We start from the raw sequence: 21,983 nt of genomic DNA on the forward strand, positions 1-21,983 counted from the left end.
TAGAGAGCTCTTTAGCTGTTTAGAGTTAGGGTGTAGTTTTGGTTTTTTTAACTAAGGTCAAAAAACCAGGGTGAACCTGGGGCGCCCGGGTGGCTCAGTCCGTTAAGCATCTGACTTCAGCTCAGGTCATGATCTCATGGTTTGTGAATTTGAGCCCCACATCAGGCTCTGAGTGCAAAGTCTGCTGGGGATTCTCTCTCCCTCTCTCTCTGCCCCTACCCTATGCTCGCTCACTCTCTCTCTCTGTCTCTCAAATAAACTTAAATATTTTAATAAAATCTCTTAAAAATTACTTTTTAAAAGAGTGAATAAATAAGCTAGTTTAAAATTAAACTTACATTGGGGCACCTGGGTGGCTCAGTCAGTTAAGCATCCGACCTCAGCTCTGGTCATGATCTCTGGGCTCTTGGGTTCGAGCCCTGCGTTTGGCTCAGTATTGACAGGTCAGAGCCGGAGCCTGCTTCAGATTCTCTCTCTCTCTTTCTCCCTCTCTCTCTCTCTCTCTCTCTGCCCTTCCCGTGCTTGTGCTCTCTCTCTCTCTCTCTCTCTCTCTCTGCCCTTCCCCTGCTTGTGCTCTCTCTCTCTCTCTCTCTCTCTCTCTCTCTCTCTCAAAACTAAACATTGAAAAAAAACCCAGGGTGAAGCTGGTTATTTTTTGCACATAACAGTCTTAATTTAAGCTGACACAGCAGCTCCAAGCTCTTTTCCGTTATGTTGTCCTGTTACCCGATGTCCATTTATTTTATGGCCCATTACGGCTGCTGCAGCTCCTGCCATCACACTGGCATTGTGGCCAAGGGGAAAGAAAGAAGTGGCGACACTATTCCTCTTCAGGGCGTAAGTCTTCACATCCCACTGACCAGCACGGTCCCTTGGTTGCAGGAGAGGCAGAGAAGTGTGCACAGCTGTCCAGCTAGTTCACCGTAAGAGCAAGAGAGGACGTGTGTCCAGGGGACTGGCTGTCGCTGTCATAGTCCGCCTTTTGACCACCCACATGCTTGTGTCCCTTCTTCCAACATAAAAACACTCATCCCCGTCATTACAGGAGGCAGCTCCAAGCCCCCCTCGGTGACTGCAGCCCGTAAAATCCAGGATCTCTGGTGACAAGCGCGTCCCTCTGTCAGGGCGCTCCAGGTGGTCCTGCTGCAATGCTGAGCCCAGCAGAAGCAGGGGCAGGTGATCCCAGCTCTTATTTGGGAAAGAGAAGAGCAGGAAACCCACTCACTGGTCACGGACGTTCTCCAAGCCTGTGCCCCACAGGACCCGTCCCTCCATCTGCGTTCTGGAAGGATCTCTGCCCACCAGCCTCCCTGGCCTCGTCCGCAGCGGGCCCGGGAGCTGATGCGCTTCCTAGTGGCCCGTCCCACCTGATGCGGGGCGGGGTGGGAAGGTCGCACCTCGCGGGCCGGGTTTGTGGCCTGTTGGGCTGCCGTTTCCGCAGAAGCCCGGTAGGCGCCCCGGCTGCTTGCTCGGGGTCCTGTCCGCGTCCAGGAACCACGGCAGGGGTCTCCGGTGCCAGGATTCATCCTGGAAAATGGGTCTTTCAGTTACTGGTATCAGGCGTGGGCCTGTCTGCTCCATCCCGGGGCCCCCGAAGCTCGAGGCTCAGCAGCCTGGTTCCCCGTCCTCTAGCCCGGTGAGAAAGCCTGGGCCCTTCCCAGGGCTGCAGCCCGCACGTTGGGCGTCCCCGCGGACACCGACGCTGCACGTGCCCACACGTCCGGTCACGGTGGCAGGCTCCGTCGCACGGGGCCCGCTGTCCGCTGCCGTGGGGGAAGGTGCACAGCCTCCAGCTTCTGACGTTCGTGTCCTCACTTCCTGCTGGTGAAACAGCGCCTGTGTTTGGAATTAAACTCGGGGCCGTCCCCAGCTGCCTTGCAGCAAGCTCTGGGTTCTGTGATGGCCGGGAAGCAAGGTGTGGTTCGAAGGCCACGGTCTGTGTTGCGGGATCCGGAGCCTTCCTCCCCGTAGCTTCCTGAAAGGGCTTCTCTGAGGAGCGGGTCTTGTCCAGATGTGAACCTCCTGGCCTGAGCCACCAGTTTTCTTTGTCTTTTCAGGAGGTGACTTCCCGTCTCATCCAGCCTTCCTTCCCAAGATTTATTTTCTGTGTACGTCTGGTTGTCCAGGAGGTGTCTTTTGGGGCCCTCAGCCCTTGGGCAGCTGGGAGACACAGGTGGTCTGCCTTCCCCTCTGCTCCTGAGTTATCTGCTTCCTCTGGGCCCCCCAGTTGTCTGGTCCCTGGCTTCCTGTTGCAGATGCTTCCCAGATGTCTGTCCTTCCCTGTCCGCGTTTAGAGCGAGGTGCTCACGCTGACCGCTGACCACTGCCGCGAGTGCCGGGGTGGTCGGCTGGCAGGTTCCTTGTCCGATGGGCTTCACGAGGGCCACAGACGCCGGGTCTGCCCCCTGTGCCATCCGCTGGGGGCTGTGAGAAAGGTTGGGGGTGTCCTGGTTGGCGTGCAGAATTTTAGTCATTCATTTTCAGTGTGGGATGTCCTTGCCTGCTCGTTGTGAGATACCCAGGAGTGTTTCTGTGGGTCACCCTCTCTGCGGGGACGCGGTGGGGCGAGACGCAGGCCCCGGGGAGTGGGGGCAGTAACAGCTCTGGAGATGAAATCTCTGTTGCCTTTAAAAAAAAAAAAAAAAAAAAAAAACACCTTTTCTAGAAGCTTTCGCCTGTACTTCCTTCTCTTTCTGATTATTTCTTGGGTCTAAAATGAAGACCATGGTACTTACATTTGTATCGGTAAGGGTTAAATGAGCCATTTTTATCTGCAACAATTTCCTGGCTGTTAGGGCAGGCAGTGGGATTCCCACTTAAGGCCCAGGCGGAAGTGAGGGTACGTCAGCGCCCCGGGCCCCCCAAATCACTTAGGCTCATTCGAGCTTGAGCAGCGGCAGAGCCAGACTTCCATGCTGTGATCTTTGACCTGATGCTGAATAAGGCTGCTTCCGGGGAACCAAGGACTCACCCAGGAGCCTTTGGCGTCCAGATGGCCCCAGGACCTTTGCAAGCATGGGGCAGACCCCAAGCATGAGGGCTCGAGGGCAAGAACATTTTTTCAGAAGAGCTCAAATGAGATACAATTCACATAGCATGCAACTAACCCACTTAAATTGTCCAGTTCAGTGGTTTTTAGTCTGGTGGGCAGCTCCTGCCATAATCAATACCACCCCTGCAAGCCGGCTCCCCCGCCCCACCCCTCCCCCCAGCCCTAGGCCGCCACCCACCCACTTTGTCTCTGTCCATCAGGACAAGGATGCTATGGGGAGATCTGAGGGGCTGGCCCTCCCAGGTAAGCGCTTCCCTGGCAGAGCTGTGCTGCAGAAAGGGGCGGTGATTTCTAGAGAGTTCTAGACACACAGGCTTCCCTGCAGTCGGGGTCCCAGGCACTGAAGGCAGGTGTGCAGCGTATGGTTGGGGTGAGACCGAAAGGGAAACAGCTCCAAGAGAATAGCTTTCATTACAAAACATGCTCATTAAAACTCCCAACTAGGGCCCTAACCCAGAATGAAAGTTTTGTAGGGAGAGAAGTAATTGGCGAACCCGGGATCACCCTGGGGAGATGTCTGTTTAAAATTATGTAGCTTCCTGGTGTTTCTCCCAGGTAGGAGACAGTCTGCCTCGGGATAATTTTTGGAAGAGTGAGTCAGGAGCTGCTTTTGAAATAGCTGTTACAGCAAATAATATGAAAATGTTTATTGTTAAACCCTAATTGGAAATGACTCTTCCGGTAGGAAATTGCCCTGTTTGAATCAGTTCTGGATGGTGTTCGATTTCGCTACGAATTTGCTGACCGAAATCCCTGACCCACAAAATGTTGTGTTTTCTTTTACTGAGAAGTCCACCCGTGTGGGTGTTGTTATCTGGAATCTTTGGTTTTTGAACTGGAAAGTGCCTAAGAGATCATCTCTTCTGTTCGAAGCGTCCGCTTTTGTTAGCCAAGAACACCGAACCCCGTAGAGGTTAGGGCACTGAGCTCCCTGGAGGTGAGGTGAGGCCCTAAATCACCCTCTTCCTTTGCGTTGGCCCCCTGCGTGTCAGCCCACCACCTGACACCTCTCCTGCACCGGACCGGAAGCGGTGCCCTCCCTGGGTGCCTCCATCGCCTGCTGAGACTCGCCCTCTGGTCCTGCAGTGATGTAGCCCCGGGCCAGACCCTCCCACCCGGAGCCTGGCTTTTCCCCCGGAGCCTGGCTTTCCTGTTCCGGGTCCAGTGATCCCGCGCCCCCAGCTCTTGTGTTCACCCGAAGCCCCGTTTCTGACATCACCCTCTGCCTTGTGACCTCTGTCGTGGGCCAAAGCCACATCCTCCCTCTGGCTGCCTGGACGACTCTAGTACACTCTGATCTCGCTCTGATCTCCTGTTAGCGTGGGGCTTTCGCAGCGCGGGACACGGAACTCCGTCCTCGCGCCCTGCTGGCGGGTGGCAGCCCCTCGCTGTGAGGATGTGCAGCTGCCAAAGGAAGGGACACGAGAGGACGGAGAAGCTGTCTGCAAACGTTCCTCATCATCGCTTCCATTGCCAACCCTGCAGGACGGGGGTGCGCGTGTGGAGCCCTCGGCCACATTCCCGGTTCCAGCTCCTTCCTCCCCCCTCTGTTTCGGGGACGGCGGCCCACCCTCGGGCATGAGCTGGGAAGGACGTGGGCTCTGTGCCCTCAGAAGCCGACAGGCCTCCAGGTCTGGAGACACCACGGGCCTCATCGTCATAGGAAAATGCATGACGTACCTTCCTGGCCAAAGTACCGACGAAGGAAACGTCTGTTGGGTTGTGGGAGAGCTAAGGGACGCGGAAGCGACATCAAGTGGTTCAAACCGTGGCTTTTGCAAGAAGAAGATTACAGAATATTTTGAAATGGCCGCAGGTGGCCTCAGGCAGAACCGCGGGGGCGACGTTGACGTGACGGGACAGGGGGGGGGGGGGGGCGGGGGGGGCGGGGGGGGGGGGCGGGGAGACCGCATCCCCCACAATCAGCCCGGGAGCGGGAAACAGCGTCAGAATCCTCTCGTTCTGCTTTTAGGTTCGGAAATACAGACCTGGCGCCTGTGGGTCAGAGTCTTGGGAGTCTGCGGCCTGGCTGCGGGGTCTCCCCTCCCTTTGCCGAGACGCCCAGCCCCTGCGCTCAGGTGTCTCTGGAAGAATGGGTCCTGGCCGGTCAGGCCGGTTTGCTGCCGGTCTCCCCCGTGAGGCGCAGGCAGCTTGGCCGTCGGAGCAGATGCCTGCCTACGTCGCCGAGTCGTTTCACAAGAAGCCGTCCTCCCGCTGCAAGGCTCAGGAGTACCTGTGGGCTCGCAGCGGGCCCGTTCGCGGCCTCGCGTGGTCTCAGGACCTATGTTGACCTGTTCTTAAGTCTCGCTTTTTAAAAACTACTTGACTGAGAGGAAAAGGGGGTGTCGGCCGCGTCCATGGCAGTTTGGAGGTGTATTTGCTGGGTAAACACCGGTACCGAGTCGGAAGTACGGCAGGAGGGGGCCAGCAGCCGGCTGGCGGTGGCCCGGCACCGTTGCCCCCCGGGGGCGACCCTGACCCGCGCCCGAGCTGTGACTCGCTTGGCACGACGGGAGTGCCTTTCTGAGACTGTGGCGTGCGCGTCGGGGGTGGGAGCTCACGCGTGCCGCCTCCAGCCCCCCCCCCCGCCGCACCCCCCGCTTTTCCCAAAGAGCCTCTTCTAAGCCGTTGCCACCGGCGAGACTGCCGCGGGGGTGTGCGGGCAGCCTGCTCTCCTTTGGCCCTTTGGGTCTTCGCTTCTGTTTGTGACTTGTTGAGGGCCCGTCCATCTAGAAGGCAGAGGGCGCGCTGGATGAGTGATGTCTGGATTTTAAAGGCAGACGTTTCTCGGGAGGAGGCCACCCTGGGTTCCTGTGACACACACGCCCGCGGGGACACGCGGGGCTTGACTGGGATGCACGAGGCTGGGTTTGCTTGCGCGCAGTCGCCTGCCCGCAGGAGAACCAGGGCCCAGAGTCCGGCCCACGGTCCCGTTTCTCTGTGAGGCTCCCGCCAGCCTGGGGAGGGGGCCCTGCCTCTTCTGTCACGCTTCGTAGCGTCTCGCAGCCGCAGCGTGGGCGTCTGTGTGTCAGCTCACCGTGTGAACGGTGACCATGGCTTCTCGGTTTGTAGACAGGCATTGTATGCGAGCCAGTGAACCCCCCTCAGGTGCCCCTGCGGCCATCCCAGGGGACGGGAGGTGGCTCTGTGTGTCTGAAGCTCTGCTGGGGACCCGTCGGGGTCTGCGTCTCTCTTCACACGTGCAGGGAAAGAAGAACCCGTGTCCGTGACCGCGACAGAAAGAGGATTTCTGGTTCCCTCTGTGAACCCAGAGTGACGGACGGTGGGGGCTCTGTTTCTTGGCGATCCAGAACCCTCCCCCCGCCCCGACTCTCCGCCCTCCTCCGCATCTCTCCCGCGCTGACGTGTGCTTCCCCTTTCCCTTGCAGGTGCACCCTTCGGTTCCCTAGCACGGCCATCAAGATCCAGTTCACGTCGCTGTACCGTCAGGAGGAGGCCCCGGCGTCTCCCCTCCGGCCCCTCTACCCGCAGATCTCCCCTCTGAAGATTCACATTCCGGAGCCGGATCTCCGCAGCCTGGTCAGCCCCGTCCCTTCCCCGACCGGCACCATCAGGTGAGCGGCCTGCCCTGGCCTGTCCGCGGGCCGTGAGCCCTTGCCACGCGGTCCCCGCCACAGAACCAGGGTCCCTGCGCCCTGACAGTCTGTCTGGGAAAGAGCAAGGTGACACGGGTCACCCAGGTATCCTACAGCATCCTGTGGCTCTCTGGAAAGCGGGGCGTGGGTGGAAATTTTGAAACTGTTTTAAGTGCGTCCAAGGGACCTGACTCCTTACAGAACCCTCTGGAGAATTCTCTCGTCTGGTGAGGGAGGAGTCACTGCCTCTTGACTCACTCTCTCAGGCGGCAGCCGTGTGGACTCAGGGCTTGCGTGAAAACAGGCACAGGTGTGAGTTCTTTAAAGACTGAAAACGTTGCGAAGTCGCCTGTGCGTACCAGGATTGGAACTTTGTTTTTCTCAATTTTATCGGTGAGGTTTCAGGATTCTCGTCCTTGGCGCGGTGCACAGAGGACCCTCGGAGGGAGGCCGTGAGGGATCACGCACAGAGTGGCGGGTTGGGCTCTCGACTCCCTGTGCCACTCAGGTCCTGCCCTCTGCTGTGTCGTCGCAAAGCCCAGTGAAAGACGTGTCTGAGGGTCACCGTTTAACACAGGTTGAATGAAGTACTTTGCTGCTTCATTAGGGACATTTTCAGCGAAACTCGCTTTGTTTTTCTTCTTTGCTGCGTGTGTGGCCCCAGAGGTGCAGTGACCCCCGTGTCCTCGGTGCCGTGCCTCGGCTCCCGCACCGGTACCTTCCCTTGCGGCTGCCGCCTTGGTGACTGTGTCAGTCCTGGAAGAGGCAGGTTGTGGCTTCGTGTTGCTGCGAAGATGGTTTTGCTCTCACAGGCCTCCCGGCGGGGTCTCGGATCCTCAGGGGTGCCTCTGAGCCACACTTTGCAAACCGCCGCGGCACGGGCGGGCGCTCTGCTGTCCCGGCAGCCTTCCCTCACCACGCAGCCACACTCTGGCGGGCCTGCGTTCTGGAGCCATGTGCCGCTCGGCCTTCGTGTAAGAATCATGCCCCACTTGCGCCTTCTGTCTTCCTGCTGGGACGTGTCGGTCGTAAGCTGGGAACCGTTTGCACTGAGCTGGCGTCGAGTGCGTTGCCTGCAGGGCCAGCGAGCAGGTGTGTCTTTCTCCTACAGAGAGGATGGTAGGGGCAGCGTTGAACCTGGCCTGGCCTAGAACCCAAGGCTGGGACCTGAGTTCTGCTTCTGGCCATGTACCCAGTCAGCGGGAGCAGCGGGAGGGGGGAGTCGCTGAGGCCAGATCTGCAGGCTCGGGAGAACCACGTGTGTGTTGGGTCCTGTGTTTAGCGCCATCCACACCTGCCCCGTCTCAGCCTCGTCCTGCAGCTCCACAAGGAGGCTGCCTCTTCTTCCGCTCCTTCCAGCTTTCTAGAATGGCCCTGTGGCCCCGTTCTAAGACCCACCATTGAGCGCGTGATCTCGTTGTTCTTTCAGACAGCTCACTTGAATTTAACCCAGAACGTGGGTTTTTTTCTTTAAAGTCGTTTTATTTTTGGGAGAGAGAGAGAGTGTATGAGCAGGGGAGGGGCAGAGAGAGAGAGGGAGAAAGAGAGAAAGTGAGACAGCCAACGGGGGAGGACAGAGGATCCAAAGCGGGCTCTGCGCTGACAGCAGCGAGCCCGATGTGAGGCTTGAACTTTCGGACCGTGAGGTCATGACCTGATCCGAAGTCGGACACTTAACTGACTGAGCCCCCCAGGCGCCCCTAGAACGTGAGTTTTATGCTCCCACTACGAAAACGTTCCTACGCTTGCTCGTATGTATGTAGTTCATACCGAGATTTGAAAAGGTTACGGGCCGTGAAGTGACGTGGCCACTTTGGGAAACAGACTGGCTCCGCCTCACAATGTACCACGTGACCCGGCGACTCGGTGGAGCGTGAGGTCCGGCAGACACTGCACACGAGGGCTCAGGGCACCGTGAGTCATAAGAGCCCCAACGGGAAGACAACGCAGCTGTCTGTCAGCTACGGAGTGGACAAGTACAACGAGGAGTGTCCTTACCGCGGAGCGTTACTTGGCCGCAAACAAGGAGCGAAGGACCGATAAGCTGGTATGACGCCGGTGGCCCGTGAAAACAGGCAGATGCAACATTGGCAGGAGACGTCTGGAACGGACGGATCTGGAGAAAACGGGGGGCTGCCGGGGCCTCCCACCTGCCCCAGGGGTCCTTTGTGGGGTGACAGAAGTGCTTTGGAATCGGAGAGCGGTGAGGATTGCGCAGCGTGGGAACGACGCTGCAAACCACTGAATTGTACGCTCCGGACGGGCGAATTACGTCTCCCTGACGCTGATACAGGGACGTAACACGGGCTGACACCTCCACCCAGCCGCCCCTGACGCAGCAGTGGGCATGGCGGCCGAGGGCGTTTCGCGCCCACGCTGCTGGCAGCTGAAGGCTGGTCCCGCCGTGGGGTCAGGCCGCGGAGGGCCTTGGGCGTCCGGCAAAACCAGAGCAGGCGGTGGGCGTGGGGTTGTTGATAATCGGTTCATAAGCCAGCCAAATGGATGCTTTCGAAGGAAGAAAAATGTGCTGGTTTGTACCTGGAGGGCTTCAGAAAATAGATGTCTTTTCCAGTAGTGTTCCACATGAACGCAGTAGCCACCCGGGGAAGCTATTCAAACCCGTGCGCTGACTTTGCTTCTGTGTCAGAAGGGAGGTGGTCCCTCCCCGAGCAGTGGAGCGGTTAAGACAGGCTCCTGAGGGGCGGGTCCTGGGCTGGGCCCCGGTGGCTGTGTCCCCACCCCCCAGGAGAGACTGCTTCTCTTTTTCATCTGGCAGGATATTTGGGGGAGAAAGTGGTCACTTTGGGACTGGCCCTCTCCGTTTTTGGCCTGTGAAGTATCACAGAAAGGATTTCTGTTTACATTCATTTATCTCAGCGCCGCGAATCCAGTGGAGTGTTTAGAAACCTTGGGGCCCTTGTGGTTTTGCTAGCCAAGATCCTGTTCAACTTTGGCCAGTGCCGGGGTGGAGCCTCATGTTTACAAACACCCGCCACCCTTCCCCTCCTCCCTGGGACGCCCCCTCCCTGCAGGCATGGGGGGGGAGGGGGAGGGGACAAGGCTGGGGGCTGTCAGTCTGGGGCCCCAAGTGAGCAGCCATCACAGCCCCCATCCCTCCTGACAGCACAGAGGAGAGGTTCCTCTTCTCCTAGTTTGGTGTGCCTGTGTCCCCTCGTGCCATTGGCCTGCGTGCCTGGATCCCCGCCCGCCCAGGCCGCCTGGGGGCCTCTGTTTGGGTCGCTTTCCTCCCTGGACCTGGTTTTCTAGCACCCTGCCCAGCCAGAGCCCCTGTCTCCTCCAGGGTTTTCCGAGTGGAGTGGCGAGAGGCAGTCCCTGTAGGAACGTTCTCGATTCTTGCTAATAAACAGCCCCCGCCCCGCCCTCTGGACCCCGCCTGCCTTCCTTTCTGTTTGGCCTTTTTCTGCTTCCCTCCCCACCCCCCTGCTGGCTAGGGGGTGTGGTGCGCCTGTGGTTGGGTTTTTGCTTTGTTTTTGGGCGTTTGTTTGTGTTGTGTGGGGTGGCTTTTTGTGTGTGTGTGTGTGCTGATGTACTCCACCCAGAAAATGAATGAAGCTCTTTGAAATAAATTCTGCTGTCTTCAGCAACATTTTATTGACTTTTTTTTCTGCTTTGCAAAGAAGTGGTGTTTTCAGGAGACATGGGTTAATCATTTTCTGGGTTTTACAAAGCGAGAGACCAATCTAAAAAAGGCTCTCAGAGTTGAGTTTTGGGGAACGTGCCCACCAGAAGCCAGAGAAAACGCAGCGCAGGAGGAGAGGGGCTGGTCTTCCCCGAGAGCCAGCCTCAGGAGCTGTCCCTTTAAGAAGGCGCTTCTTGAACTTTTTCAAGGTCGAGACGGAAACCAGAGCAGTTTGTTTTGTGGAGTCTGGCGGAGTCTAAGCTGCTGCTTTCAGAACGAAACCACCTTTAACCGTGGTCTTCGATCGCCAGTCCACCTCGTCACTGGATAGAGCTCGGCCGCTCTCCGTCCCCGGGAGAAAGGCAGACTCGGGCCCTTCCTTGGGGTGACGTTTCCTGCGTCAGGGTCACAGTCGGTCACGGCTTGTCGCCACAGCCTTTGCACGTGCTCCGGCACGACCTGCGGATGAGTGTGGCTCTCCACTCAGGCCAGCTGGGATCCTGGCCCGCCGGTCGGGGAGCCCTGTCCTCTGTGGCCCATCTGGAGGCCAGTTGACCTCCGAGCACCTGTACCTGTGAACCTCACACCCCCACCTTTCCCTGTCTGAAAACTCTAGGGAAAGAAAACTGGTTCATCCACACAGAAAGGTGGGCCCTCCCCGTACTTTATGTTTTCCCTTTTGCCGAAATCTGGGCCAGGGTGTGTTTGGGCTCCAACATGTCGAGAGAAAGTTCTTGTCTTTCCCAGGGTGGCCGTTTCCCGGTTCTCAGGGGGGGCCCTTTGAAGGTTCACGCTTAATCCCGGCCCCAGCCGGCTGTGTGCATAAAGGCTGGCTGTGTGCATAAGGGCCGTGTGCATAAGCGGCCTGCTGTGCTGCTGCTCCCGCGGGCACGTGACCTGGGGACAGGGCCCTGCCCAGGCCTCACATGCTGGGAAGCAGGAAGCGGGAAGGACCTGGAGGCCTGGAGCTGAGGGCGACGTGGGGGTGGCCTCCCTGCAAGGTCCGCTCGAGCCGGGCCGCCCCTGGGACGTGCACACCTAGTTAAGTCCCGGCCGAGGAGCAACTCAAGCCGGTTCGCTGACTGGGCACCGGGGCAAAACGCACTGCAGAAACCAGGCGGGCCCTTGAAGTCGCCTCCCAGGACTTCACAGCGTTGCGTTTACCTTAATCGCTAAGACAGGTCTCAGAAGCTGGCCTGTGTGGATTTTCTTCGCCGGTTCTTTCACTTCTTGCAGATTACAGCAATGCCGTGTAAGCGTCACGCGGAGCTCAGACATCTCAGGGAGCGCAGCTTCCCCGCACCGGCGCTCCCGGGACGGGGACGCAGCGCGCACCTGCTCCAGACGTTCTCATGGGGGCTGCTGTCGGTCGGTCCTCCCCACGAAGGCCCCGTGCGGCCCAGTGTCCTCCGCACGACCTGTTCCCCTCTTGCGCCGGGTCTTGGGAGCCTTTCCGCGTCGCCACACCGCAGTGGCCGCACGAGTGTTTTGTGAGTTCCCTCCTGGGCGGCATCCGAGCCCTTTCCGGTGTCCTCCTCTCAGGGGCCGCACCGCGGTGGTCTCGCGTTCCGAGTCATCTGCGCATCTTACGCCGAGGCAGTGGATTTCTCAGATTTGGTTATTTTGTTTAAGGTACGCTGTTCGGGGTGCCTGGGGGGCTCAGTTGGTTGAGCATCTGACTTTTTTTGTGTGTGTTTATTCATTTCTGAGAGGGTGGGGGAGGGTGGGACAGAGGGATGGAACCCCAAGCAGGCTCCACACCTTCGGCACGGAGTCTGATGCAGGACGCGAACTCGTGAACCGGAGCCGAAGTCAGACGCTTCTCTGACTGAGTCGTCCGGCGCCCCGGTTGAGCATCTGACTCTTGATTTCAGCTCAGGTCATGATCCCAGGGTCGTGAGATCGAGCCCCACGTCAGGCCCCGTGCTGAGCGTGGAACCTGCCTAAGATTCCCTCTCTCCCTCTCTCTCTGCTCCTCTCCTGCTTGAGTGCACGCCATCTCTCTCTCTAAAAAAAAAAGTGAAATAAAATAGGCTCTTTAAGAGTCACGAGCCACAAGATTTTAAGAACAGTAATGAAAACAGGAACTGTTACCGACGCTCACGCCAGGCGTCTGAGGGCTGGACGCGCGTCTGCCCTTCGTGTCCACCGTGACGCTGGGAGACCCAGGCGCTGCCGTCCCCGCTCACAGATCAGAAACCGAGGCCCGGCAGACTGTGTACGGCGGGCGAGCACGGTGTTTGGCTGGTGCCCGCAGGGATGGTGCCGGCACTGACTGATTTCCGTTAAGCTTTCTAAAAGCCGGTTTTTATCCGGGGAGGACGTGAGGTGGCAGACGAACTGAAGCCTTCCGCACGTGGTGACAGGAGCACTGGCCTGGCCTGGCCTGGCCCACCGCGGTGGCACCGTCGTGGCCGTCCTGCCCCCACCCCGGGCGCCCTGCCGGTGTGCTTACCTCTGCGTGGTCGGCGACGCGGCTCTCTTGGCTCCTCGGGTTTCGGCGTGTGCCGCGTTGACCTCCTAGCTGGAAATCGGGGTCCTGTCCTGCCGGCCCGCCCCGTGCTCCCGAGAAGATGACACCAGGGCTGTGGGTGCAGCGGGCAGCGGTGCTTTCCGAGTGGGCTGGTGGCAGCTCCAGCCCCCACCGTGCCCTGTCTGGACGTTGGCGGTTCTGCCGGGAGTTTGTGTCCGGTGCTGTCTCCGCGTCCCTGTGCCCAGCACGGCCACCCTCTGCCCCGCGCGGCCCTCACACCTGCCGGGTTCTTCCTCAGGAGCCCGGGCTCCCTCTGCCTGGACCCAGCCTGGGGCACCTCTGACCTTGACTCCCTGTGCCCAGCAGTTCTCCCCAACCTGCTCCTTGGTTTTAGTGGAGAACGTCCCCCGGTTGCTTCCTGGGAAGGGGTACAGGACAAGTAAATGTAGGAAATCATCGTTTTTCTTGGTTGCGCTACGTGGAGAATTCTCAGTGGGACACATTCTTCCCTCGGAATTTAAAGGCATTTTCTGGCTTTGAGTGTCGCTGTTAACGAGTCCGGTGCCCCTCTGGATGCTGACCCTTTTAGACCTGACGTTTGCCCTCTGAGCGCAAGAGTCCGCGGGTCCGTGACGACCTTACTGTTTCCAGGGGCCTCCACTTGTGTCCTTACCCCCTCTCCCGCCTCTCCCGCCAGCTTCCTGGAAGGCTCTCCCCTCCCATCCTTTATTGAACTTCCTTTTATCCTCTTTTTAAGATTTTAAGAGCGTTTCCTTGCCCCTCGAAAGTGCCTTAGCAGCCTTCCCACTGCTCGTAAATGTGGTCTGTGCCTTTCTGGGGATGAGGTCAAGGCCTCACTCCACATCCTTCCATGTGCGGACATCCTGGGCTGACCTCCTGTCCGATTGGTCTTTCTCAGCTTGAATTCTTACCGCCACAGTAAGATGCATTTTCCCATGAGGCTGTTCCTTCTTTTCCAGTATTTGTAAACATAGGACGCAGTGTCATTGGCAGCTGTGACCTGCGTGGTCACGGAGGTCCCCAGGCCTGGGCTGTCAGAGCCAGTCTGGGTTTGCCCTGGCGAGACAGTGGCCCCAGTCCAGGGTGGCCGCCACTCAGCACCTTAAGTCTCTCTCGCCTGAAACAAAAATGTGACTCAGGAGCACTTTTCCCATAAGAGGGGGGTCGGTGAGCAGTGGACTGAAATGCACGTTCAGCTTCATTTCCACCTTTAATCTCGGGAACAACAGACACTTGTTTTACGTGACGCCTGGTAGGTCACGGCTGCTGGGACTCCGCTGCTGCTCTCCGGTGCTCAAATTCAGATGTCCCAGGTTCCTGGGCAGTTGGGGACACCCCCTCACCCCACCAAGGGAGCAGTTCTTTGCTGAAGTCTGGCATCCGAGGAGGGCCCCACTGTGTCCTCTCTGTCCCGTCCCCTCTAGAGATACACAAGTGCGTTTATACTTTAAGAACTTTTTCCAGGGCCCCTGGCTGGCTCAGTCGTAGAGCACACGACTCTTGATCTGGGGGTCATGAGTTCAAGTCCCATGTTGGGCCTGGAGCCTACTTAAAAAAGAAGAAGAAGAAGAAGAAGAAGAAGAAGAAGAAGAATGCTTTCCAGATTTTGCTAGTAGTCAGGGAGATTTTCAGTGGGGTAGGCTCCAGCTCTGGTACGGGGCTCTGAATGTCTGGGTGGGTTTCCCCAGGGCGGGAGCCTTGCTTTAAGCCCAGGCCCCCAGGCCCCCACCCTACACCTGCCCCTCTGAGGCCTATCCTTGAACTGAACTTTGCTCTGCCTGAGGCCTCCCTAGGCTCACGTGGCCTCTCTCTCTCGTCCTTCCCTTCAGATGGAGGTGTGAGATCAGGGCGGCCGGGTACCAGGCACAGCCCTCTCGGCCGAGGCGGCCTGCGGGGACAGCTGAATGGGGCTCACGGAGAAGCTAGCTGCTCTGAGGCCGCAGGGCTGTGCACACAAACACACGTCCGCCTGGGACGGGCCTGCTGGGCAGCTCTGGGCCAAAACCTGGCCCTCTGCGTGCCCCCAGGAGCGCTGGCCAGCACGAGCCGCCGGGCGCCGTAGAAAGTGCTACGGGGCCACCCCCACTTCTCCTTTCCGTGAGCCTGCTTTTGCTACCCTATACGTCACTTCCATTTGCAATCATTCTTTGGTGAATGACAGCCTTTTCTCGGAGTTCAATGAGTTCAATGCAAGTTTTCTATAGTCTTTTACAAAACGGTGACTTGGGACGGGCGGCGGGAGCCCTTGTGCCTAAGCCCACGGGCCGCTGTGTGTCCTCTCCGCTGTGAGGGCGGCACGCGGTTATGGGTCCACCAGCCACCCGGTCGGGTGTGAATCTGTGTCCGGGAGGTATGTTTCCGGGTCTCGTCCCTCGTGCTCTGGAGGAAGATGCACCGTTTGGCTTTATTTGCGTTCAGGTCCAGACGGGGCGTGGAGTGTCTCTGGGAATGACGCAGGGTTGATGGGGCTGCCTTTGGCGGGTGCCTTCTGTGCTGCCGCACCGTTTGGCAGAGTGCAGGGCAGAACCTTCGGGAAAAGTCCTCACGTCAGGGTTGCGTGACCGCTGAACCACCGCCTGGTGCCACGTGGGGTGACTGTATTTGAGCAGCTGGGTTTCAAGTATGTGAACGTGGCACCAGTGACATCCTTTGTCTTCCCCTCATGCCTCATGTTGTAAGTTTGGGGTTTGTGTATTTGGTTCCAAATTCAATTAAGAAAAAGTTGCTTTTTTTTAATTGTTTCCTGCCTTTACCAAAGGGAGACAGACCCGTAAGCAGGTGGTTGCTGTCCTGGGCCGGGGGGAGGAGGAAGGTTCTGGACACTGAGGGGCAGGACACTTGGGCAGGGAAATGGGGCAGAGCACATGGTGTGTGTTCAGAAAACTGGGGCCTTCTGGATGGTTCCTACTGGGGTACTGGCTTTGCAGGAGCTCTCCTGAAGCCGGGGGCCCGTCCGTGGTCTGGTCAGGTCCCAGCAGGGGCACCTTTACCTGGGCTTGTCACCCACTCCCAGTGTCATTTGTTGCCTCTGAAAATTTTATAACAGAACTGGTTTTCAAAATGAGAATGTTGTTGTAGTTTGATAACCAAAGTCCACCTTGTTCACGAGAGCACTAGACCAGAGCCCGCCGGTGAGCCGGGCCGGACGGGCTCCAGCAAGGAAGCGGCCGGGGGCCCTGCAAGCCACTCGGGACCCGCCAGGAACGAGAGTGGCCTTGGGCCATAGGTGGTTCCACTCACAGCCAACGTGAGTGACAGAGGTCGAAGCCGTGGCCGTGGCTCCGGAGGAACTGGGGAGGGCCCGACCGAGAGGTGCTCACGCCCTCTCTGAACGCCACGGCTCCCCAGCCTTTGCCCACAGCGCCCTCGTGTGGGCCCCTGAGCTCCCGACAGCAGCCACGGGCAGGGTCAGCCCGGCTGTCTGCAGTGGGGACGGGGGCCACCCGGTGGCCGTCCCGGAAACCTGCCCATCAGGGCCCACAGCTGCCCACCGCAAGCAGAAACTGCTGCTACGCTGGCTGTGCGTGGACACGAACTGTCTCTGGTCACACTTGGTCCAGCCTTTATCAAAGGGGAGGTGCTGTGTCACATGACGTAGAGAAGAAGGGGGTCAGTGTTTCTGTCCCCCTGCATCAACCAGGTAGGTCCTGAGATCCTGCACCTCCAGCCGAACTTTTCGGGGTCAAGAACTTAGGACGTGTCATTTCTCTCCGCAGCGTTCCCAACTCCTGCCCGGCCAGTCCACGCGGAGCGGGGTCCTCCGGCTACCGCTTTGTTCAGAACGTGACCTCAGACCTGCAGCTGGCCGCAGAGTTTGCCGCGAAGGCCGCCTCAGAGCAGCAGGCGGACGCGTCCGGAGGGGACAGCCCTAAGGTCTCGGGACTCACGGCGCATGTGGCCACGCGGCGGCCGGGCGCGGGGCACGGAGCGGGCGCGGAGGCGCCGGCGTGAAAGCGAGGCGCCCCCGGGGGGGACGGGACGCTGCGGGACTAGCCCGCTTGCTGGCGGCACGTTTGGGCACCGTGGGAGCTGCTCTCTCCCGCCCTGCACCCCCTTACTGTTCACCCTCGTCCCATCTGCCCGTGACGGGATGGATTCGGGGTGTTAACTTAATTAGTCTTTGAGGAAAAATGACAAGTTTTTCCTTACAGCTGTGTATCTTGGCTCATTCCCGTCTGATACCTGTTTTGAAATCCTTTTGTAGAGGAAGTGAGAGATTTCTGCGTCTTCCCTGCGTGGGGCAGGCGCGGGCACTGCTCGCTCATCGGGGAAGTGGGTGGCGGTCGCTGGGACGGGGCTAGGCGGGCACGCCGTAGCCGTGGGTCCGTGTGGGAAGGGCGCCCTGCCGGAGGGGCCGTGGGCGGCCGGGGCGTGGACGCCCTTCTGGAGCCGCCGACGCGCTGACCACGTGCTGCCTGTCTCCTCAGGACGAGTCAAAGCCGCCGTACTCCTACGCTCAGCTGATCGTGCAGGCCATCTCGTCCGCGCAGGACAGGCAGCTAACACTAAGCGGCATCTACGCCCACATCACCAAGCATTACCCTTACTACCGGACGGCTGACAAAGGCTGGCAGGTGAGGCCTCGAGCCCGAGAAGCCGGGCTCTGGGTCCGCTGCCCCGGAACAGGGGCGCCCACGGGCGGGTCGTGTTCTGAAAGCCCGAAAGCGGTACAGGGGTGTCCTCATCGGTGACCTGTGGTCTGTCTCCAAAGAGCCACAGCCCCTGGGAGTCGAAATAGTCTTCTCTCCCTCCAACGGCCAGAGCAGGGAGGGGCGATACGTATGCCTTGTTACGTTTTCACGCTGACCGCCCCTCGTAGTCCCGAGCTACTTTGGAAATGGGTGCACACGTGGGCCCAGACGGCAGCCCGCGTGCACGGGGACCGTCAGACCTAACTTAGCTGTGTCTCACTTGTTTTTCCCACGGTCGCTGTTTCCCGCTGGCTACTTGATTTAGTACAGGTTTCAAACTTGACATACGCCTGGCCTATGGCTTGTCTCTCTGTTTCGCTTTTTCTGGAAAGAATGCTGTGCTCGATTTTGATAGAAAAAAAACTACCACCGTGCCTTTGCACTTGCCAGTAAAACACAGTTACCTTGCCGGCCTGTGGAGCGCCCTCGCTGGCATCACCTCCGGGCCGTCCCATCATCTTTGGTCTCGTGTCTGTTGCGTTCACATACGGAGTTTGTTTTGCCGCGTGCTAACTGGCGAATGTCTCTGCTTGTCCACAGAATTCAATCCGACACAACCTCTCTTTGAACCGCTACTTTATTAAAGTCCCTCGTTCCCAGGAGGAGCCTGGGAAGGGGTCTTTTTGGCGGATAGACCCCGCCTCAGAAGCGAAGCTCGTGGAACAGGCATTCCGGAAACGGAGGCAGAGGGGCGTCTCCTGCTTCCGCACCCCCTTCGGGCCGCTGTCGTCCAGGTAAGCCTCCGGGCTGCCCCTCGGTCAGAGGCCAGCTTCCACAGACGGCTCGTCACAGTAGCGTTTTGGGTACTTTAAACTTGTCACCTGTATTTCTCGAGCGAGACTGTCTGAGGACCGGTGAGGTCTGTAACAGCAGAGTGAGTGGACAGCTCGCTGCCCCTCTGACCTGTCAGCTCTCAGCAGCCAACACTGTGACCGAAGTAGAAATTGGAACAAAGGCGATGGTCACGTTGGTGAGGTCGGAATTCGGGATGTTTGAACGGAGCTCAGATTTTCCGGATCCCACGTTGCTTGGTAGGAACATGGAGAGAAATTCTGTGAGAGTGACGAGGGTTAGTTTGTGGGGAGAGTACCACAGGCCCGGCCATGGAAACATCAGCCGCCCTTGTCCCACGCTTCCGCGGCCAGAGGCCACGGGGGCGGCCGGGTGCGTCCTCTCCTCCAGGCCTGTCCCGGCTTCCGGGACTTGCTGGCCACGACCGGTGCCCCCCAGGCTTGTGGGAGCATCACCCCGACCTCCGCCTGCATCATCCCGCCCTGTTCTCCCCGGGCGCGTGCGTCTAGAGTGCCCCTTTGAGGGCTCCGGTCACTGAGCTGGGGACCATCCTAGTGACTTCATCCAACTCCGTCACTTTCGTAAAGAGTTGACTCCAAGCAAGGCCCCCTTCTGAGGCACTGGTGGTTTCTGGGGACACAGTTCAAACCCTAGTGGTGACCAGCACTACGTTTCACTTGTAGATGAGCCTGTCTGCCAGCTGGGGCAGTGGTTACGGGGCTGGCCTTTTGCGCCCAGCACTGCCCGGAAACCCCGATAAGGAGTGTCTGTAGGAGGGCGTGGGGCGGGCCTGCCCCAGGGTCACCCTGGGAGTTAGGGAGGCCATCTCGTGACGCGGTACAGGGGAGTGGCAGGCGGGAAACCCTCAGGCCGGGAGGGCAGCCCAGCACGGCTTCTGCATGAGCTGTGTGTTACAGAGAGGGGGGCCTCTCGTGGCTGCAGAGCCCGGGTGGCCGAGGAGGGAGGCAGCGGGTGTGTTTGTGCTGGGTGGGAGGCGGGCAGGAAGCAGGGTGAGCTTGGTGCAGGGTAAGGTCCTGCTAGAGAGGGCTGACGACCGTCACAGTCTCGGGGACTGGGAGGGACCCAGGCCGACTACCAGTTGGAGCATGGGAATGAGCAGACGGGGTCCAGGCCTGGGTTGGAGTCAGACGAGCCAGCTGGCAGGTGGGAGAAGCAAGGAAGACTGGGGGCCCGGGGCGGGGGGACAGGGTGCCAGGTCCGTGCCCGGGGAGACCAGGGTGCCTCTCACGAGGGAGTTTATGGTGATAAATGAATGCAGAGTGAAGGCCACTGTGTCCCCCAGCTGCACCCAGGCAGTCCCGTCGTCCTGCCTCTGAGGGTTTGTGTTGACCCTGTGACTCAGCTCACGGGACGTGAGTCCCCGTGCTGCATAGCCGGTCCTGGGCCAGCCTCACTGGCAGGAGCCGGACGGGATCGCCGTTTCGAACCAAGAGAACGGTGGCGGAGGGAGCAGCCTTTCCCGCGAGATGAATAGCCTGTAGGTGTGTCCTCTGTCCTGGTGGGGGCTTTGTGCCCATCCCAACAGAGCTCATGATTTTAACACGGAACACTGAGCCACTTTTGCGGAAGCCTGGCGGGTCCCTTTCAGGAAGTAAATGCTCTGGAGCGTGGCTTTTGCTGGGAAGCCACGAATAACGTGGCGTCCTCCCGTTCGCTGGGTTCAGGGCCCGGTTGCCTTTCCGTGTATCGGACAGCATCGTTGTTGGTGTTGGAAACTCTCCGCAAGAACAGAAGAGCGTCAGGAAAAGCTGGCGCAGGTGACGTGTGAGACGCGGATGCGCCGACGTTCGTGTTCAGATGCCGTCTTCGTTCCTCGCCCCGCATGCTTACCGCCGTGCTCCGTTCTCTCGTTGCTTCCGTAGGAGTGCTCCAGCCTCGCCCACCCACCCTGGGCTGATGTCCCCTCGCTCTAGCGGCCTGCAGACCCCAGAGTGCCTGTCTCGAGAGGGCTCGCCCGTTCCACACGACCCTGACTTCGGGTCAAAGTTAGCTTCTGTTCCAGAGTATCGGTATTCCCAAAGCGCACCCGGTAAGAGTGGTTTGGGGCCTTTACGTGACGTGGCGGAAGTGGGCCTCACGTGCGCAGGCTCAGCGGCCGTGCTCCTCCTCCATGCAGGTTCTCCCGTCAGCGCCCAGCCGGTGATCATGACCGTGCCTCCCCGACCGCCCAGCCTGGTTGCCAAGCCCGTCGCCTACATGCCCGCGTCCATAGTGACGGCACAGCAGCCCTCCGGCCACGCCATCCACGTCGTGCAGCAGGCTCCCCCTGTCACCATGCTCAGGGTGGTCACCACGTCCGCCAGCTCCGCCAACGGGTACATCCTCGCCAGCCAGGCCTCGGCAGGAGCCGCCCACGAAGCGGCGGGCACGGCCGTGCTGGACCTGGGAAGCGAGACAAGAGGTGAGGCAGTCATGTGGTTCCCGGGCCGGGCTGGTGCCCGGAAGGTCGCCCGTCAGCCTGGGCTACGAGGCTGAAGGCCCGCGTGCTGGGGACACGCGCTCCCTCCGGGGGCCGAGGGTTCTCAGGCTGCTCCTCCTTGTCTCCCTGCTGCGGGTTTCTTGGGGAGCGTGTCCTTGTAAATCCGTGCTGTTTACCCTCCTCGGCGGTCGTGCCTTCGGGTGTACGTGACCCCGAGGAAACGGTGCGGGGCTGTGGGGCTTGAGGCCGTGGCCGGGCTCGGGGGGTGGGGGGGAGCATTGCTCTGGGGCCCCCGGTGGGGAGTCCTTGGAAGTCGCTTAAAAACCGCTACAGGTTCCTACGGGAGGCATGTTGGGCCCAAGGAATAACGGGTGCTCGCGAAGGCAGCCCGTGGCATGGAAGATGCTGGCGGGAGCCTGACTCCGGGGCCTCCTTCTCGCGGCCCCCACACCTGTTGATCGCGTCATAACGACAAAGGCGTTTTGGGGAAGGAAGTCTGTGACTCCAGATGCAAACCTTTTCGTTCCAGATGATACCGTCTCTTCGTCTGTTTTTATGTTTCGGGTTGGTTAAAGTTCAGGCTCCGGCAGTGTTTTTCTAAAACCCTATTCATCGTTTTTCTCGTTTCAAATGTATTTCGTCGGTAGGATTTTTCTTTTGAGAAAAGTGTTTTCCCCAGCGCCGATGCCTTAAAGCCGCAGTCCAATCCCCCCGTAAACAGACTTCCTGCCGCGGCTCGCGTGGGCATGGGCGTGGGCCGCCGTGGCGGACCCGCGGGGTTCGCACACACTGTATTCCTGCAGGCCTGGAGGAGAAGCCCACCATCGCCTTCGCCACCATCCCCGCCGCTAGCCGCGTCATCCAGACGGTAGCCAGTCAGATGGCCCCAGGGGTCCCCGGCCACACGGTCACCATCCTGCAGCCAGCCACTCCGGTGACCATCGGGCAGCACCACCTACCGGTCCGGGCCGTCACTCAGAACGGGAAGCACGCGGTCCCCACCAACAGTTTAGCCGGCAGCACTTACGGTGAGGCCCTGCCCGGCCCCTGCCCCTCTGTGCCCGGTCGCTCTGCGCGGAGCGCCTGCCGTGCGAGAACGGTCGATCCCTCTGTGCCCTCGGCGCGGGGGGGGGGGGCTTGCCGGTCAGGCCGGGGCCGGCGCCCTGCCGAAGGCAGAGTCCTCACGGCCCAGCGCTCACACCCGTGGGGTCGGAAAATAGACGGAGGTGGGCGGCGAGTCCCGGCGGGAACTGAAGCAGGGGTGCAGCTGCAGGGAGG

The 21,983-nt window shown here is 59.6% G+C and overlaps 1 protein-coding gene across 1 annotated transcript in view; it reads left to right on the top strand.

Moving 5' to 3' along the window:
• Positions 1-21,983, top strand: part of FOXK1 (forkhead box K1) — a 54,376-nt gene that overhangs the window by 24,992 nt on the left and 7,401 nt on the right. The window contains exons 3-11 of the mRNA XM_040455635.1: positions 664-667; positions 6,442-6,627; positions 16,499-16,655; positions 17,210-17,356; positions 18,014-18,207; positions 19,951-20,043; positions 20,149-20,315; positions 20,403-20,687; positions 21,509-21,733. Coding sequence (XP_040311569.1) covers positions 664-667; positions 6,442-6,627; positions 16,499-16,655; positions 17,210-17,356; positions 18,014-18,207; positions 19,951-20,043; positions 20,149-20,315; positions 20,403-20,687; positions 21,509-21,733 — 1,458 coding nt within the window. The remainder of the gene's footprint in view (positions 1-663; positions 668-6,441; positions 6,628-16,498; positions 16,656-17,209; positions 17,357-18,013; positions 18,208-19,950; positions 20,044-20,148; positions 20,316-20,402; positions 20,688-21,508; positions 21,734-21,983) is intronic.

Source organism: Herpailurus yagouaroundi, unplaced genomic scaffold (assembly GCF_014898765.1).
Source record: "Herpailurus yagouaroundi ecotype Mexico unplaced genomic scaffold, PumYag 216, whole genome shotgun sequence".
Taxonomy (NCBI): domain Eukaryota; kingdom Metazoa; phylum Chordata; class Mammalia; order Carnivora; family Felidae; genus Herpailurus; species Herpailurus yagouaroundi.